The 16,912-nt window shown below is 45.4% G+C and overlaps 1 protein-coding gene across 1 annotated transcript; it reads right to left on the bottom strand.

Moving 5' to 3' along the window:
* Positions 1-1,010: 1,010 nt before the first annotated feature.
* Positions 1,011-13,986, bottom strand: LOC130685038 (AF4/FMR2 family member 2-like). Its single transcript, XM_057508211.1, has 5 exons — positions 13,922-13,986; positions 13,471-13,564; positions 11,058-11,110; positions 5,165-5,355; positions 1,011-1,206 (listed from the first exon to the last, which is right to left on the bottom strand). Exons 1-5 carry the CDS (start codon positions 13,984-13,986, stop codon positions 1,085-1,087), a joined length of 525 nt encoding a protein of 174 aa, XP_057364194.1. The 3' UTR covers positions 1,011-1,084.
* Positions 13,987-16,912: the final 2,926 nt, after the last annotated feature.

The raw sequence follows: 16,912 nt of genomic DNA, 5'->3' as shown, positions 1-16,912 counted from the left end.
AAAGCCACTAGAAAGCAAACTGTATATTATTATTTCTGGGTGGTGACAACTTGACTTTTGTTCCCAGAGATTTGAACAACATACACTTAATGAAAATCCTGCCACTTATGAACCTGCCTACCAATTGCAGAACAGGCAGACGTGTGAATTCCTTAGACATTTTCCAGACCTCTCCTGCCTCTCATCTCTAAAACTAGGCATAGCCTTTTGGGTACTAGGGTATGCACCCACTATACTTCCCCTCAAAAGGAGAGCTTTACACAAAGAGAATCCCAGGTAAGGATTTAGGCTTCAAATCATGGAGTTCAAAAATATTTATGCCAGCTGATGCTTTAAAGTTGTTGAAATAAAGGTTGCCATTCCTTCTCATCATTAATGTTTTAAAAAGAGGGAATCAGGAAAGAGATGCTAGCAAGTAAGTCCTCTTGGTTGTATGCCACAGAATCATTTTAAGAGCAGCATTGCTATGAGCTGTTACTTCTTAATACTCTTGGTTTTATGATGCTGCTATAAGATCTAACCGGTTGGTTTTGACAATAAAAACTCTCACCTTAAGATTGAGCCTGGGGAACCACAAAAATTTAATAATGGATTCAGAAATATGCTCTTTTCTGGGCATAAGAGTACAGTTTGGGGAATGGCTATTGCTGAAAATTTGAATCTTTGCAGGTCCTTTGTGTCTAAGTTCATAAGTGTGTGTGTGTGTGTGTGTGTGTGTGTAGGACATCTCATTTCATTTCTCAGGAACCTGTTATCATCACAAGTGCTTTCCATTCTTTGTTTTGGGTTGTGTGGACTTACAATACTGTAGGGACTGTGTCATTCCATCAAGCACAAAAGGATGGTGGGAACTGAGAAATGCATGTAAAATACCAAAAAATGACCAAGTGATAAAACATACACTGCTCTCAAGTTGCAGTGTCCACTTACAGTGACTTCCGTTTTTCACAGATATCAAAAGAAGCATAAAAACAAACATAATCAAAGAGAACTTTCCCAAATGAGTGACGTTCTACCAGTGACCGTTGGTGCTCTGGTAGAGGTAGAGTGATGGGTGGTGATGCTGGAGACGGAGGAGCACCCACTACAACAGATGGGCGTCGATGCACAGCCAACACAGTCCCTGGCGAACATAGCGGACAAGATTGGTCATGCTGCTGTGCTGGGTCAGAGGCCCCATCAGTGTGTCCAGATCACCAAAGAATTCTGAAAATCAGAGCAGACCTTTAAACAAGATCATGGAACTATGCACCAGTTTGCTTAAGCTGCCTTCATGCAACAACACAACCATGTGGACATTGAAAAAGCTACTCATTGTTCATTCATTCAACAAAAATGTACAGAGTACCTGCTAGAGGCCCCAAGACTCCATGTGTATATCAAGCACTGCTATTTTAATATTTAGTTAGCTTCAAAAATTCTGCAGCATAATGTTTGTATTACTGTGATTAATAAAACACAAATTCACTTAAATCTGTTGATTTTTTTTCAAATCACTGTAAGTTTTGTCAGCAGATTCTAGAAGTACATTACAATCCTGTGGAGAATTGTGACACACTCACATGCACATTTGCATATACACATCTATCACAACATGTATATACCATATACAAATCATAATTGTCCATAGATTTATAGACTTGATTATATAATATATAATACTTATATATTAAAATATACACATAAAATTATGTATATGAAATAAAATAAATCTAAGTATATTTAAAATTTTTGTATTGATTTTATATTTTTATTTATTTTATAAACTTACATTTAGAAAGGGCTCCATATACACAAAATGGTAGGGTCTATATGATAACAAACTGTTTGTCATTCTATGTGTCTCTGAAATGAAAATATTTTGTCTTCTTTCTGTCTAAATGAACAGAGTTTACCAATACCTTCTTGGCATGGCGTAGACCTAGACAGTGAACCTTGACAGCGATTACTGCCCTCCGCATCTGAGGCCAAGTCAGCGTCTAGGAGGCATCTGATTTGGTGAGCCTTACCACTAATTCCTTTCGGGAAGGAACATGACCTGCGAGTATCTGTCACATAAAAACTTGCCCCTGCCCCCTCTGCCTGCCCCCACACGTGGCTGGGAAGAATGCCTCCCTGATCCCCCTCCACAGGACTTGCGGAAGGGACAGCGCTGAGGCCATGCTACTAACCCATGGGACCGGAGTTGCAGGCCGCCTGGTCTCACATGTGGAGGGGTCATGTGGGAAAATCATGTGATGTCCTGAAACTAGCTAAGCATCCCCTTTTCACCTCTGGAGCGGTTTGCCTGGCCCTTCATTGATGCTGGTTATGAGAGGGCTCACATGCATCCTTTGTTAGCTCCCAACAGAGAAGGCAGCCTCAGCCCTGAGGAAATCACGCCTGGGTTGGCAGGGGGTGAGGACTCGGGGGGGGTGAGGGGGTGGGCTAGAGACTATCTTAAAGTGGTTGGGATGCTCTCCTGCCTTCTTGGAAAGCAATTTCCATGCATGGGTTACATGCACTTGATTGCCCAGCAGATGGGATTTCACTAAACAATGCATTTATTCTTCATGTTATGTATAACATATGGGCTCCTTCTCTAGGTATCAACTTCATTTGATTATGTGATACTTTTTAACCTGTACTATGCAATAAAAGTAATTTTTGCTGATAAAGGAGTAAATTACTTTTGGCATCTAAAACACTTTCTTGTGTAATACAATAGTAAGAGAATGTTAAGGGACCTAGTCATTGTTGAATGAATGTGAGCCACATGTGAACCAGGACATGGTGTCCCCTGGGTGTTCTGTGCAAAGTCTGCAGTGGCATTCTTAATCAGATACCCAGGTCACCATTTCAGTAACTGCTTCAAGTAAGCAGCTGGAGAGGTAGGGGACAGGGGTTCTAGACCAAAGGCCAGATGGTAGCATCAGCTTCAAAAGCCCATTTTAGCACCAGAATCTCCTGCAAGCCACCTGCAGCTACATGAGTGGGCACGCAGGGGGCAGGGGGAGGAGCCCTGGCCTTGGGACAACCAGCCTCACCCATCTCCACTGCACAACTGGGTGGAGAAAGGGGCAAGTACATGGTTGTGGGTGGGAGGATGCACATACCAACCAAATGGGAAGCTCCTCAGTTTCCCCATTTCTGTGTGGATGAGACAGATGTGGTAAGAACTGCCAACTCTAACTGGTTCAGAAATGACAAGTGTATGGAACCCACGGCTTCAAACAGAAGATTCGAAACTCAGTCCTCTCCCCAGTCTACTGAAAAGCCCAATGACCACATTAGCAGGATACATTTTCTTCCATTGGTAGAGTGACAGAGCTATTTTGGTTCCATATTGGGCAGGGGATTTAACAACTACTTCACACACTATGCATGGGACAAGATTAGCACCATGTCACGCGAATATCCGCACAGGGCCCACATTGCTCCTGGAAAGTTCTGTGGTTAATTTAGAAGGAATTCCTTTAGCAGATTTTGGAAATGGATGCAATTATGAAGGAAATCCATAATATTGAACTGCCCTACAGTTACCAATTCAAAAGAAGAGAAGGATGGAGGCAGACAAGCTGGCCTAGTCTTAACAGGCTCATGCCTTTGCTTGCACTTCTAGTACTCTTGGGTGGGTCTGGTTGTCTGGGCCAGTTGTCTTTGGATTTCCAGAAGCCTAGAGAAGTAGGCAAATGGAGAATTGCCTGCTACTCGGGTGACTGAGAGCAGGAGCTTATGAAGGCCTCTGAGGAACCACTGTTAACCCTGCTCTCTGCATGGACAGCGCAGCCTACTGGTTTAGAGCCCCAGACTCTGGAATCAGACAGTTCTAGATCAGTTCCTCCTTCCAACATTAAGAGCTCTTACATTGTAGATGAATTTCTTAACCTCCTGAGCTTCAGTTTCTTGTTCTACGAACTGGGGATAGATGAGGCAACAAACAAACGTAAAGCAAATGTTACAGTGCCTGGCCCACAGAAGTGCTGCACAAACAGATGTACCCATGAGTCAGTATGTACGTTTATAGCTGGTTGAGGGCCGGAATCTGAAACTGTGGAACGTGCCTTGACAGCCACAGAATCTCTGAGTTAGTTAGATAGATATACAATAACATGGAGAAGGAAAGAAAATAAATATCTTGTCAGATTTCTACCTTGTACCTGATATTTCATTGTTGGTGCTTCCCACCGCTCATCTCTATTGCCCATCTGGGTAGTTCCAGCCTTAACCATATTATTACTATATCCATTACAGAGACAGAAGCTGGGAAGGAGCTCACAGACTTAAGTGACTTGCCTGAGGTGGCCCAGCCCCTGCATGACCCAGGCAGGATTCAAACTTGAAAGATGAAGCTTCAAAATCTGTACCCTTCCTACTTCGGTGAGATTGTTTCTCCACACACTCCACGATGCAGCAGTAATGGGCAGTAAAGCTGCCAACCCCGGGGCTCCAGCTTGCTTTTCTTCTCCCTGAAAAGCTGCTGCTCCGGTCTCAGGCTGGTTCTGTCCCATGCCTGATTATAGGATGCGGCACAGACCTCCCAGCGCCTCACAGACGGCTGCGTAAGTCTCCAAGGACCGCCAACTCCCTGTCTGGGGAAGCAGGGTTCCCCTTGCATTTGTTTTGTAGCAGACCTTGCGTGTTACCAAGACCGGACCACTGCCCCTTTATCCCAGCTGTTGGTGTGTGAAAAATACCAGCTGAGCTTCGGCTCTTGCTTCCAAATGCAAAACTACAAGCAAGCACCACTGTCATGCGCTCACTGGAGCTGATGGGTGTAAGGGAGGTAGGCCTTTGTGCGACCTCACCTCTCCAAACACACACCCAAAATTAAAGTTTGCAGCAAAGCCAACACGATCTTAATTCACAAATCATTCTTCTTTCCTTTGCCTCTGTTTCCCTGTGTTGATCCTTACCAGTGAGTGAAAATCTGAATCAGTCACTTGCCAGCACATTACAGATCAGATTAGTTGAAGCTTTAAAGAAAAACAAAAGCCTAGACCTTTTTCAGTCTCTCAGCAAAAATCTCAGTGTCAGCCCTCAGTTAACCTGCTCTTCTCCTATTTAAACCCTGGAAATCAGAGAGACAGAACGATAAAGCCACCCTGGAAAACCCAAGGCCTGCAGACAGCACAGCTGACCCCTGCTCGGGTCTGCACACCACGGGTGGGGCAGGTGAGCGTACCTTTGTTCTCTCTTGTCAGTTTGTCGGCCATGTCCCAGTGTTCATAGCCCTGTAACACATTGCTAGTGATGTTGACATGGCTGGCGGCCATGTGGTGAATGCGCTGGGGGATGGTGACTGGGCCGTTGTTACAGTTGCCCATCGCATTGATGGGCGAGACGTTGCTGAGAGACACTGGGGATGGAGTGTTCCTGGGAAGTGGGAAGAGAAGACAGGCCTTGTTAGGCTGGTCGGCAACAGTGGCAGTGGGGTCCGAGGCTCCCTCATGAGAACGCCGTTTGCCCCAGTGGGGGTTAGCGTGGGGAACATTTATGAAGCCCAAGTGTAGTGAAGCTTGTTCTCAGGTCCCGCTGACTTTTCTCAGAGGACATCCTATAGCTTTTGCCAACACAGTAGCTTTCTCCAGGGGCTCCCTGTAGAGGGAGCTTATTATCACCCCATTCTTGCCTCATCGGACCAGCGCACCCAAGGCTACAGTGCCAGGCTGGAGAAGGAGCCGCCCATCTTCTAACATTAGACACTGAAACCTCGCTGCTTTTGGTGACCACTGGTGACCCCGTGTACATTGCTACTTGTGTTTTGAAATATCTGAGCGAGCTGGGTAAATCTCTCTCTGGCATTAATTCTACCTACAAATGTAGCTCGCTCTTTGAATATATATAACAAGTGTTGTGATGTTTCAGAGAAAGAAACAGCTCAAAGCTATGACGATTTTGCTTCCTGCTGCCAGAATGGCTGCTGGCAGTCAGAAAATACTTGATGTGCAATATTGGTCTATTATCAAAATGTTTTGTGGAAACCACAATTATAGTTTGCTCCAACTTACAGTCACCACAATAAGCAAAGTGCAATTCTTAAAAGTACCCCCATGGAGCAGTGTTACGGAAGCTGGAAGAAGTAAGATCCTTAATATCTCTTTAGGATTCTTTAGGACGTGCTACAGGGCTGGCTGTTAACCGCTGACTGTTGAACTACCTGCTGTCTTATAAAAAGAAGCCTTCGGAGCTCTTACTTTGGGCAGTATCAGTGTTTGGATATAGATTGTAAATTCTTTAATGTCAGCAACAAGGAGGCACCTGCTGGCTGCATGTCACATGGAGGGCCTGGACTTAGGTTGGCCTGCTGCACATTTGTCTGGGGAGAGTCCCACAGGCCTGGGTGGCTTCCTGTGTACAGGAGCAAGGTCTGTGTGCAGCCCTGGCCTCCCTGTGTTCCATCAGCTGACTCTGAATGAGCGCCTAGGCAAACGCACCCCTTCGTTGTGACAGAACATTTGGGGGGAGTACAAGAGCCTGGGGTAGGCTTTGTTGGGACCCCCTGAGTCTGCTTGTTTGAAGGAACCTCCTTCTCATTCATCTGAACACACCGCAGCTCACCCTCAAGGAAACTTCTCTGGCTCCCCCTCTCCTTTACCAGCTGCTGCTGTCGGCAGCTCTCGATTTCCAGGTGGCCGAGTTTCTCCAGGCCAGCCCCAGCTCATGGAGTGGCTGTGTGCCCCCGGCAGGCACTGTGCCCATGGGGCTTCGGGCATGGCAACTACCATGTACCAAAACACCCAGTGCTGCTGACTCACTGTGGATGCACTTCCAACTGCCGTGTGGGCCCCGACTCATGCAGGCTGCACCTGCAGCCACGTGAGAGCTTTGCTCCATTTCTGCCAGTGATCTATCTTCTAGTATGTTCTGGTATGGGGGAGAAGGTGGGTCCTCACACGTGCTCTGCTCTTGTCTGGTATAAGAGGGTATGGTTTTCCTGCTCTGTTTATAATGTCTGAGATGTTTTGATACTTCTTGATAATTTTATTCTCAAGGCAGGGGTGAGGTGGGGAGATGTCCAAAGCTTAGGGACCTAGGCACAGAAGGGTCAGTTAATGACAAAATAAAGGGCAGGGAATGTTGCATTTCTTTGTAGTTTCAGGTTGCCAATGCTACTTTCTTTTCCCCCGGTGGTCATTAAACCTTAAATGCCAGTTTAAGGCAAGAAAGGAATATGCCCTCATTTGTAATCTCCAGAGAAAATGACAGAGCTGTCAGGTGTCACAGATACTGAATGGGGGGACGTGTGGTGCTGGGAATGAAGTACCAGGATCCCTGGAGACCTGGATGCCTGCCCTAGCCCTACCCTGAATTGCTGTGTGCTCCCAAGTGTGCCCTTCCTCTCGCTGGGCCTGGAAGCAAAGGGTGGATTCAGTGATTTCCAGTCATGGCCGGAAAGCACAGGGGAACAAATCACCCATTGACCCTGTAATCTTGAAAAGGCCTTTTTAGTTCCTAACATTGAAGTGCTACTGAGGGGTTGCTTTGCCTTCCATGCCTGCCCTTTCCCATAAAGAATCCGTCATGGAGGCAAGGAGAGCCAGGGCCTGGCTTTCCTTGACTGCTTGTGCCCAAGGCTCTGTGAACTGACGTCCGGGTGAGCATCCCTGCACACTGCCTTCTGCTAAGGAAATGGCAGCATGGAAGCCTGCCTGAGGAGCTGTCTCTCTGGCTGTAAGAGGGCGGCCGCAGGGCCCATCACTGAGCGCCTCCAATTCCAACCTCGCTCTCTGCACTGTGTGCGGTTCCTTGTCCTGCGTTCTTTCTGTGGGTCTGTTTGTAGACCTTGGCCTTTGCTTCATGTGTCCATGGCACATGCAAATGGGGTGCATACACACGCACACACTTCCACCATTTGGGCCCCTAGTACCCTAGTCAAGTGCACCCTTCAGCCACTTGGCCCCTTGCCAGCCCTAGGCCTCACTAGGCACCCCCCCGCTGAGGAGGTGGGTCACGTCCCTCTGCTTGGAACTCATGCCACCACTGTCTGCTGTCTGCAGGGCCTCCCCTCCCACCGTCCTTCCCTAACGTCCCTATTCCAGTGTGATCTGCTTCTCCCTACCTACCAGCAGTGCTTTCTGTCCCCACCCTTGTTTCTATTTGCTCTATGACAGTGATCATAGAGCATGTTTTCTACTGTCATTCTCCTCCAAAAGAACGTGACCTGGAGGAGGGCAGGGATTTTGTCTATGTCATGGGAGCACTATGCCCCAAGCATTTAGAACAATGCCTGGTGTGCGCACCATGTACCTAATGAATACCAGTTAAATACACGAGCGAACTGCCTTCCAGCCATCCCTCTATTATTATTTCATATCTGCTAGATCTAAGGTGCTCTGGAGGGGGTCAATGAGAACAATGTATAGCACAAGGACAGGGGATATGTTTGTAAAATGCCGGCCGACTCTCATCCATAGTAGGCGCTCAATAAATCCTTGGTGAGTGAAAGATGACAGAAGGGCTCAGAAAATTTAGTTCCTTTCTGAGGGTCACAGAGCAAATTAGTCGAAGAGCCAGGATTTGAAAGAAGGTCTGTTTTCCCGCAAAGTCCATTTTCCTTCCATTCTGCCATGTGATCTCAAAGTTGGACCCTCTAGTCTACAAGAGATTTCGCGTGACATGGGTGTTCATCTCCATCCTCACCCTTGTGCCCACAGTGACTTGTTCCCACCGCGTCCACAGGCTCACCTGTGTTCATGCAGGTACAGCCCTCTCTAAGCCTGGGGAGAAGTTTTGAGTGAAGTGATGTTCCCTCCAGTGACCAGCAGACCCCTCACAATCCTTCTACTGGCCAATGTCTCAAACAGGTCAGATACCCCTTTTATTCCAGGCCTGTAAGTGCAGCATCTACAGTGTCCTGGCAACTGGAACGGCCTCTGTCCCTCCCAACTCCATGGCCTTCCTAGCCCTCTTTCCCTTCGTTCTCTGTGTGACAGTCCTCTTAAACTCTTACAGTGTGGCTTCCACCGCTGTTGAGCAGGGCTCAGAAAATCTGGCCCCCGACCTGTTCCTCTGCGGCCTGTGAGCTACAAATGGTTGGAAAGGATGGATATTTGCAATTGATTTGATGAGCGGGAACACTAACTTTGGACCTCAGTTAAGCAAAATGTTATTTGAAGAAATCCCATTCTTCTCCTCAGATTTCTATGATAAAAACTGTACTTAATTGTTACTATATTGTGTATTTCATCAGTGAGATTTTATAGAAATTTCTTTTTCTCTTACATTCTCTCTATAGAACAGCCTCAGTTTTGCCTCTTGGCTGGCCCTTGGCTATCTGCCTCTTGGCTATCTGTCCCTTTATAGAAAAAGTTTGCCACCCCTACTCTAGATGAAGCATAGTTTTCTTCTTTTCCTTCCACCTGCTTCCATGCGCTTTCTCCCCCCGGCCCTCAGAGTCAGGGGTGCTGCTTCTGGAAGGTGCTCTGAGAGGCCCTGTGCGGAGCTAGTCCCCCACCCTCACTCGCTGCAGAAGCGAGGCTGCAGTCTTGCTGCCGACAAGGAGCCCTCGCTGAGCACCCAGGGAGACTCAAGCTTGCATTCTTTTGGGCTCCCACAGAACTTTGTTCATACCTGTCACCTCCCTGCCCTGGACTGTGTGCTTCTGGTGTGCAGAGAACTCACTGAATTCAGCTCTGGGTTCCCAGCCCTTCATATGGAAAGGAACCTGAAGCATGTGCTGAACGAACGGCACATAACCCCTGCGCCACTCATTCAAAAGCTTCTAGGGCCTACCAAAGGGAGTGTGCTTTCTGCAGACAGAAGCTGCTTAAAAGATCATTTCAGGAGGCTTTTTATGTGACTTCACAAGCTTACGATGTGTTTGAGTTCTTTCGTTTCAGAATTAAAAAAAATAAAAGTCCCAGTGACCCTTAAACATCTGCTTGCCGGAAGTTGCCCCTGCTGCACTTTGTGCTCAGAGAAAACAGCTTTGTCTGGGCCCTTCAATGGTTATTTTTATTTTCTGAACTTCCAGAGAGAAGTGCTCTTTTGCTTTTGTTCATCAATATAAAAGTAAGACCTAATTCAACAATTTAAACGGTACTTCCTTTCAGTACAGTAATTGAGTTAATGTGTCATTTTTAAGGGTTCTGTTCCCTCGTTCTGGTTGTTTTTATGATCGCTGGCAGAGTTCACCATCCCATGCTTTGGGAGTGTGCTTTGTAGATATTTTATAAAGTAGCAGAAGAGACAATTTTACTCTTGAAGGAAGTGTTTTGATCACAGACACAGAATTTTGAAATGATGAGAAATGGAAAAAGCAGCTCTTTGCGAAAGTCTCCATCCAGACTCAGGTAGTTTCCCTTCCTACTACTGGTGGGGAAGGGGCTTGCGTGGTGAGGGAGGCACTGGAATCAGAGGAGAAACAGACGCCCAAGAAGAGCCAGCACTAGGATTCAAACCTCTTTGCATGTCATCAGGCCTGGACCTTTCATTTTAGAGACAGACACAAACCCAGAGCGAGGAGGGACAGGTTTCCTGAGTGCCACCCTACCGCGGGAAGACAGCTGCCCTGTGCGCACCCCGCTCTAAAGATGGTCACGGGAGGGGTAGGTTCATTCAGCCTTCGATCAGCGCTGTAGTACATGCTATCATATTTTAGGTCAGGGTATTTTCATATTAATATAAAAATCATCACGGAGGCTCAGATAATTGGCTGACTAAGTGCCTTCACATTTGCAGCAATATTATGCCTTGGGTTTTATTAAACAGCACTTACCACATATCCATGAATATTTCATTGGTCTTTCATTATGAGTGAATCACTGAAAAATCGCTGCAGTGGAGTTCACTTTACCCTGTCTCCTTGGAATGGCCCGGTGCTTGCCATCTCATTAGCAGATATTTTTGGGGGCCATAATTAAGCTTAAAGATCAAATAGGTAAAGAAATTTCAAATCACATCATGTGAAGATTTTCTGTCTTGCCATTAGCTGAAACCTGACTAGAATTTTGTGTGCTGCCAATTACCGTAGTCTCAGAACTGACCTTTGCTCCTGAGTTGTCCATTCAAAATATTTGGGGTCTTCTATTAACTCACTGATTTTTCTGAGAAAGCCATTGCTGGAGGGTACTTACTTGCTATTGCCTACCCACGGAGATGGTATCTGGGCGACTTTTGAAGCATTTTGCTAAAAGAGAGAGAAAGAGGGAAATAAGGACATCTATTTTGTGTTTTATTAATTCAGAAACAGATGGAAGTATGATTTAGAGTGCATTAATATTGATTGCAGCATTTCGGGATGCCTCCTGTTTCGTTAGTGGAGCTGGGATGGATGTGCCCGTCTGCACACCAAGACGCACACTTGATGAAAATAGCTGGTTAGGATAATTAGTGGGCTCCAATCAGGACCATGAAAGTCACTTGATGAAAGATCTTATATACTAAAAGGCCCAGTGAAATCAGACTCAGTTCTCCAAGAAGTGGTTTAATTATCCTCATCTGAAATTTATTCTGCAAAACAAGCTCTTCAGAGTACAGGCGGCTTTTCACCTTTAGCTCTAGTTGTAAACTTCTTGCCTGGGATGTAAGGTGGGCTGTAATTTCTGATTTCTCAGGAATGTAGCAGGCCCAAGCAGCAGTTTGTGGGTTTGTGTGTATGTGTGCGTGAATCACTTTGATTGCTGTCTTTACATGCAAATCCTCCGGATTGACAGTTCTCCCTGCTTGGCTGTGCAACCAGCCCAGGGCTGCACAGCAGTGGCATACTAAAGATTTTTCTCCCCTCTGATGGAGCTGAACTGCTTTAAAGAATGGGCTCCCTGTATTTTCGTGGCCATATACTGGTGGAGCACAGAAAAACATGACACTCGGACCACCACAGGACAGTGGTCCAGCTTGTTAGAATGGCGTCACCAGGTTGGAGCCTGAGCAGCAGAGGGCCAGCCCACTGTGGCACTGAGCCTGCCTCTCCAGCACTGTGGCCAGGTCATGCTCCTCCCCGGCCTCCTGGGTTCCAGGCAGCCCCCTTTGCAAAGGAGGGCAGGGAGGGCTGTGAGGAGAGTCAGCACTTTCAGGAGCCCAGTGAAAATGCAACACTTACCTGAAGCACAGAGACCTGCACCTAAGGTGTGTTCTGCAAACTCCAACTTTTTATCTCGAAACTCAGTGCACTGCCAGAGGAGTGAGTTATTTAAGGTATGTTTGGTATTTTCCAGTGTCACAAAGGCTACATGGGACAGGCTGAAGAGGACAGCCATGGGAGCAGTGGATTTCAAAGTGCCATCACAAGAGCAGCTGTGTTGCCCAGAAACTTGTGTGAAATGCTGATTATCAGGTCCTGACCCAGACATGCAGTATCAGATGCTGTGGGAGGTGGGATCTACACCTTGGTTTCACAAGCTCTCCAGGGCATTGGGATGCCCACTCAAGTTCCAGAACCACCTCTGTAGAGCACAGGTTGAGACCAAAGGCACATAAAGAAATGGGCAGCTGTTGTGTCCGACCCTGTTCACCTACATGAGTACTATGGCCACACCACACAGTACCTTTCCACTGTTTTTCATTGTTACTGTTGTACACTGGGGGCTAACTTGCTCTTTTTACCAACTGAGTCAGTGTCCTCATATAGCTGTGCACTGCTACTCACTGTGTCCAGAGGATTGACGTAAGGCCATGATTTGATTCATTGCAAACAACTTCTTTGGTGCAAATTAGCTGAGCAGTCTCATGCACATGGCAAGTAACTAAATACATAAATTAAACTGTTCTTTTCTTTTTGAGATGTGCCTATCAGGAGCCTTAAGCCTCCTCAGCTCTAACTCATGACCAGTGTTATGGGGCAGAAGCTCCCCAAACCCTCAAGCCAATGACACCTGGTACAGTGGCCAGGCCTAGCTTGCACCAGGCTGCTGCTTGCAGCCTGTATCTGGGCTCATTCCCAAAATCTGGCATTGCATTTTGCGGTTGAAATATCTCTGTTTGCTTGCAAATTAAAAACTCCAGCTCCCTAGATGATGGATGGATGGATGGATTTATTTATTTACTTATTGTTTGTGTGTTTGTTTATTTTGGTGACAAAACAACCCATTGTCTTAAAGTGCAACCACTGTACTTCCAAGACTTCTCACGGGTGTGGATGTCACCCCAGAGCCCAGGACGGCCACAGTGACTTCTCTTGCTGCTGAGAAACTTCTGGGCTACCTTCTCACTTAACAGAAGACTGGCCATGGCTACAGCCTCAAGGTGTGTCCCCTGCAGGGAGGGGCAGAAGGCATCACCAGCCTGAGCAACAGGAAAGCTGCCAAGGGCCATTTGGTCAGTGCAGAAAGTGAGCAGGGATTGCACCATTATACCTTCTCTCCCTGCAATCAAATGCAACCTAAGTTCTCTGCAGAGCCCCAGAGGAGAGGCGGGAGGGCCACGGCCGGCTTGGATGAGGGAGGTTAAGCCTTTGGCAGCAACAACTTTGACATTTAATAACATGCCTGCCATGTCTCATTAGTGATTTTATTCACTCGGTATCTATAAATTATACAAAATAAGGATTACCTTAAAATATTCCATCAGTGATCTGGAGTACTTCATGGCATGGTCCTTCTTCAGTTTAAACATCCGCAAGTAGAGAAGTGATAGACATCGGTAGCTGTGGGGATGAGGAAAGGATTATGTTAATGCCCATGCTTAATGAAACCTATAAACTCTAAGAAGAAATGCTGATTCATATTTTGCAGTTACTCTCCTACGGTTGGTGAGACACATAAGTAAAAAAAGAAAAAAATTGTAAAAGAGAAAGGGTGAGCATGAAAATCCCATCTTGATAAGGGTATAAATTAGAAGAGTAAATGTCTAGTCAGCAACTGAAGAAATCCATTAGTTATCCTTTAATAGTTTAATGGAAAACAAGAATAATGATCTGGGGTAAGCAGCTTAAGTTGATCTGGAATTTTCAAGTCCTTCTGTGCCGTATCAGCTATTTCCCCATGGTCTCCATGAGCCTTACCATAATACTGCCAGCTTTTTGTCCCCATCTGAAGCCAAGGGGCTTGCAAAGTTCTTCAGCCTCATCGCATACCTTTGAAGAGAAAGGACAAACTAAGTGGAATCTGTGTTTCCCCTCGGAAAGTCCCAAAGTCACTGGCATTCTCATCACCCCACACTTGCTCTGGGGGGGGAGGACTGGCGAGGGCACATGGGCAAAAGCATGCCTTCCTGAAAACGTGCACAACATGATGACCAGAAGAATGACACACTGAAGTTACCTATGGAGAAGTCAGCTAAATCCAGAGCGTACATTCTGGGACACTGCTAGGGAATTACTGTTAGCTTCACATGTGTGTGTGTAATGCTTGTAAAATACTGTATCTAGGGACACTCTAGTTCAATGACATTATTGGTTTGCAAGGAGAGGTGGACACCAATGTCAGTCTCAGCTGGGCTTATGACAGATGAGGTAAATAATTCATGCCTCTGTCTAACACAAGCACAGGGAGACCACAACCCCATGGTTTAAAAAGTCTCTTCTAATGGCTCAGGTTTTGGATGTATTCCTATAGAAAGTGGTTTAATTTTTTAAAAATGAAGGTCGATCTCACAGCATTTGAAGGTCTAAGCACCTTTAACATCTGGCGCGTGTACAGCGTGTCTTCCCACTCTCACTGCTACTGTTCCACACCGGGGTGATCCAAGTTGAGCAGTTCCCATTTTTTTCTTATACCTGAGCACATTCCATTTAGACTCTCGAAAATCAATCCATTGCATAAAATCATTGTCTGAGCTTTAATGCAATTTCACAGGTACCCGTGGTGGAATCAGTAATGGGAGTTCAGTGTTCCAGAAAGAAGCCGAAGGGGTGCAGGCAGCCTGGACTAGTTCTCATCTATGAGAAGGCAATGGACAGCCTGCAGGGACACTGTACTGGCTTCCCTAGAACACCAGCAGCCCTGGGCCTGCCCCCAAGACTCTGCGCCCCCTTGGCATGCTCCACCGCCCTGCTCTCTTGGACTCCTCCTGCTCTGAATGAACATTTTCCAACAGAAGGACCTGTGCACTTGACGTGGGTGCCTCCTATTGTTGCAGTTTAGCAAAAGGATTTTTATTAGATAATATATCTAACTGTCCTTGACAGTTGGATGACTGAAATGTCAAATCGTTGTGATGCCCCCTTGTTTTCACAAATAGATTTCTATTGCAGATTCCCAAGGCTCAGAGCAACCGTGATGATGTGAACGAAGAAAATGGGGCTCTTTCTGTAGCCAGCACACTGTAGGGGAGAGGGTAATAAAAATCTCTTCAACATAATATTATATGACTAAAAATTATGTTCCTGTTACGCTCACCCTCTACTGCAACCACTTTTGAAGTGACTTGATAGTGGAACTTCAGTTGCTTAAATGGACTCGAATACCTAGTTGCTTTAGCCCATTTTATTCCCTACTGAGATTTCTCTCTAAAAAAAAGTGACATACAAACACACTTTACAGAAAATACAAAAAATATACATAAAGAGAAGACACACAAAGGAGCATATGTAAAGCCAGTGAAATCTGAATACAGTTCATGGATGACGTTACTGCCCATGTCTGGATTATGATACTGTACTACACTTACACAAGATAGCACCACTGGGGGGAACCAGGGGAAGGTACACTGAACTTTTTGTATCATCTCTTACACCTGCACGTGAATCTACAATTAACTCAAAGTTTAAGACTAATGACTTTAAAGTGAATGTCCCTAAATTCGCCAATGACTTTGCCAGGTTCCACTGAAATATACTCCTATGGAGAATAAACTGTCATATCATGAAAAAAAATTCTGTGCTGAGACCAAAAGAAGCTTTTTTAAAATAATTAAGGAAAAAAGTGTTTTCTAATGGAAATAGATATTTCTCAATGATGCACGTTGCACTTTTACCAGAAATGAAATTTGATGTGTTGCTTTTATATTTTAAAGAGAGCATGGGTTTTCCTAAAATAAAATTAATAAGAAATAAAAATACAGAGAGTGGGAAAACAACCATAATTTCCTCTCATTTCAGCTATTATCTCATTTTCCTTCCAGGTTGGTCTACATGCGGAAACATGCCTTCCATGGTCAGAAATGTATTGGATACCTAATTCTGCAGCTTGCTTTTACTTTACGTCATATTTTAAACACTTTCAAGCAGTTACCTGGCCTCTGTGACTGCTGTAATTCAATGGCTGCAAAGGATCCTGTTGAGTGTACTATAATATAATTAAATACTCTTCTTTTATTATTTGGTTTGCTTCTAATTGTGTGCTATAATATATGTTGAACTCAACACCATACAGATAACTTGTTCTAGCCTTACAATTATTTCCTTCAGCAGAGGAAATGCCTATTTCCTCTAGTTGAACTACTGGCTCAAAAGATACGAGTGCCCATTTGTGTAGGTTTTCCTACACACCGCAAATTGCCGTCAGGTTGCAATGATCAATTCCCACTGCCCCTCACCAGCATAGGAGAGGCCTAGCTCACCATTATTTTTATGTGTGCCAGTCCGAGGTATTGCATTTTTATAGTTTCTTGCTAATTTAAAAAGTGCCTTTAAAAAATTCACACCATTAGATGAATTTTCTCCATGTTTGCTCATTAATGGTTCCCCTCAATTTTTAATCCTTATAATCTTTGCCAGAATTTTCATCTTATACATTTTTGAAAATCACAGGCTGCCTTGAGTAGACACTGAGAAATCAATTTCCCCTCACAAGCTACAGAATGGCACTGGGGACTCTCACAGTGCATAAAAGAAGTCAGAAAGCCATTTCCAGATTTCTCAGAAGAGCGAAAAGCCAGAGATGGCTGCCTGGCCTGGCAAGGCAAAGCTGGAGTTTTCTCATAACCTCCCTACTTCTGTGGCTTTAACTAAATCTTCTGATTCTATGTGCACATAGTTTTGTTTTCCTTATAATAGTTCCCATTATTTTGATCTTTTGGAATGCTTTCCCAGGAAAATACGCATGCTTGTCTG

Source organism: Manis pentadactyla, chromosome 9, assembly GCF_030020395.1.
Source record: "Manis pentadactyla isolate mManPen7 chromosome 9, mManPen7.hap1, whole genome shotgun sequence".
In the NCBI taxonomy this organism is placed as follows: Eukaryota; Metazoa; Chordata; class Mammalia; order Pholidota; family Manidae; genus Manis; species Manis pentadactyla.
Note: the sequence above shows the minus strand (reverse complement) of the source record. Positions and strands in the feature narration are given on the sequence as shown.

Bases quoted from the DNA above. Each gene is read 5' to 3' on its own strand.
- LOC130685038 (XM_057508211.1), bottom strand. From the start codon at position 13,986: ATGAGGCTGAAGAACTTTGCAAGCCCCTTGGCTTCAGATGGGGACAAA. The intron at 13,565-13,921 runs GTAAGGCTCATG...TCATCCCCACAG, and splicing joins AAAAAGCTGGCAGTATTATG to CTACCGATGTCTATCACTTC. The intron at 5,356-11,057 runs GTAAGTACCCTC...CCCACTTCCCAG, and splicing joins CCGTGGGTAGGCAATAGCAA to GAACACTCCATCCCCAGTGT.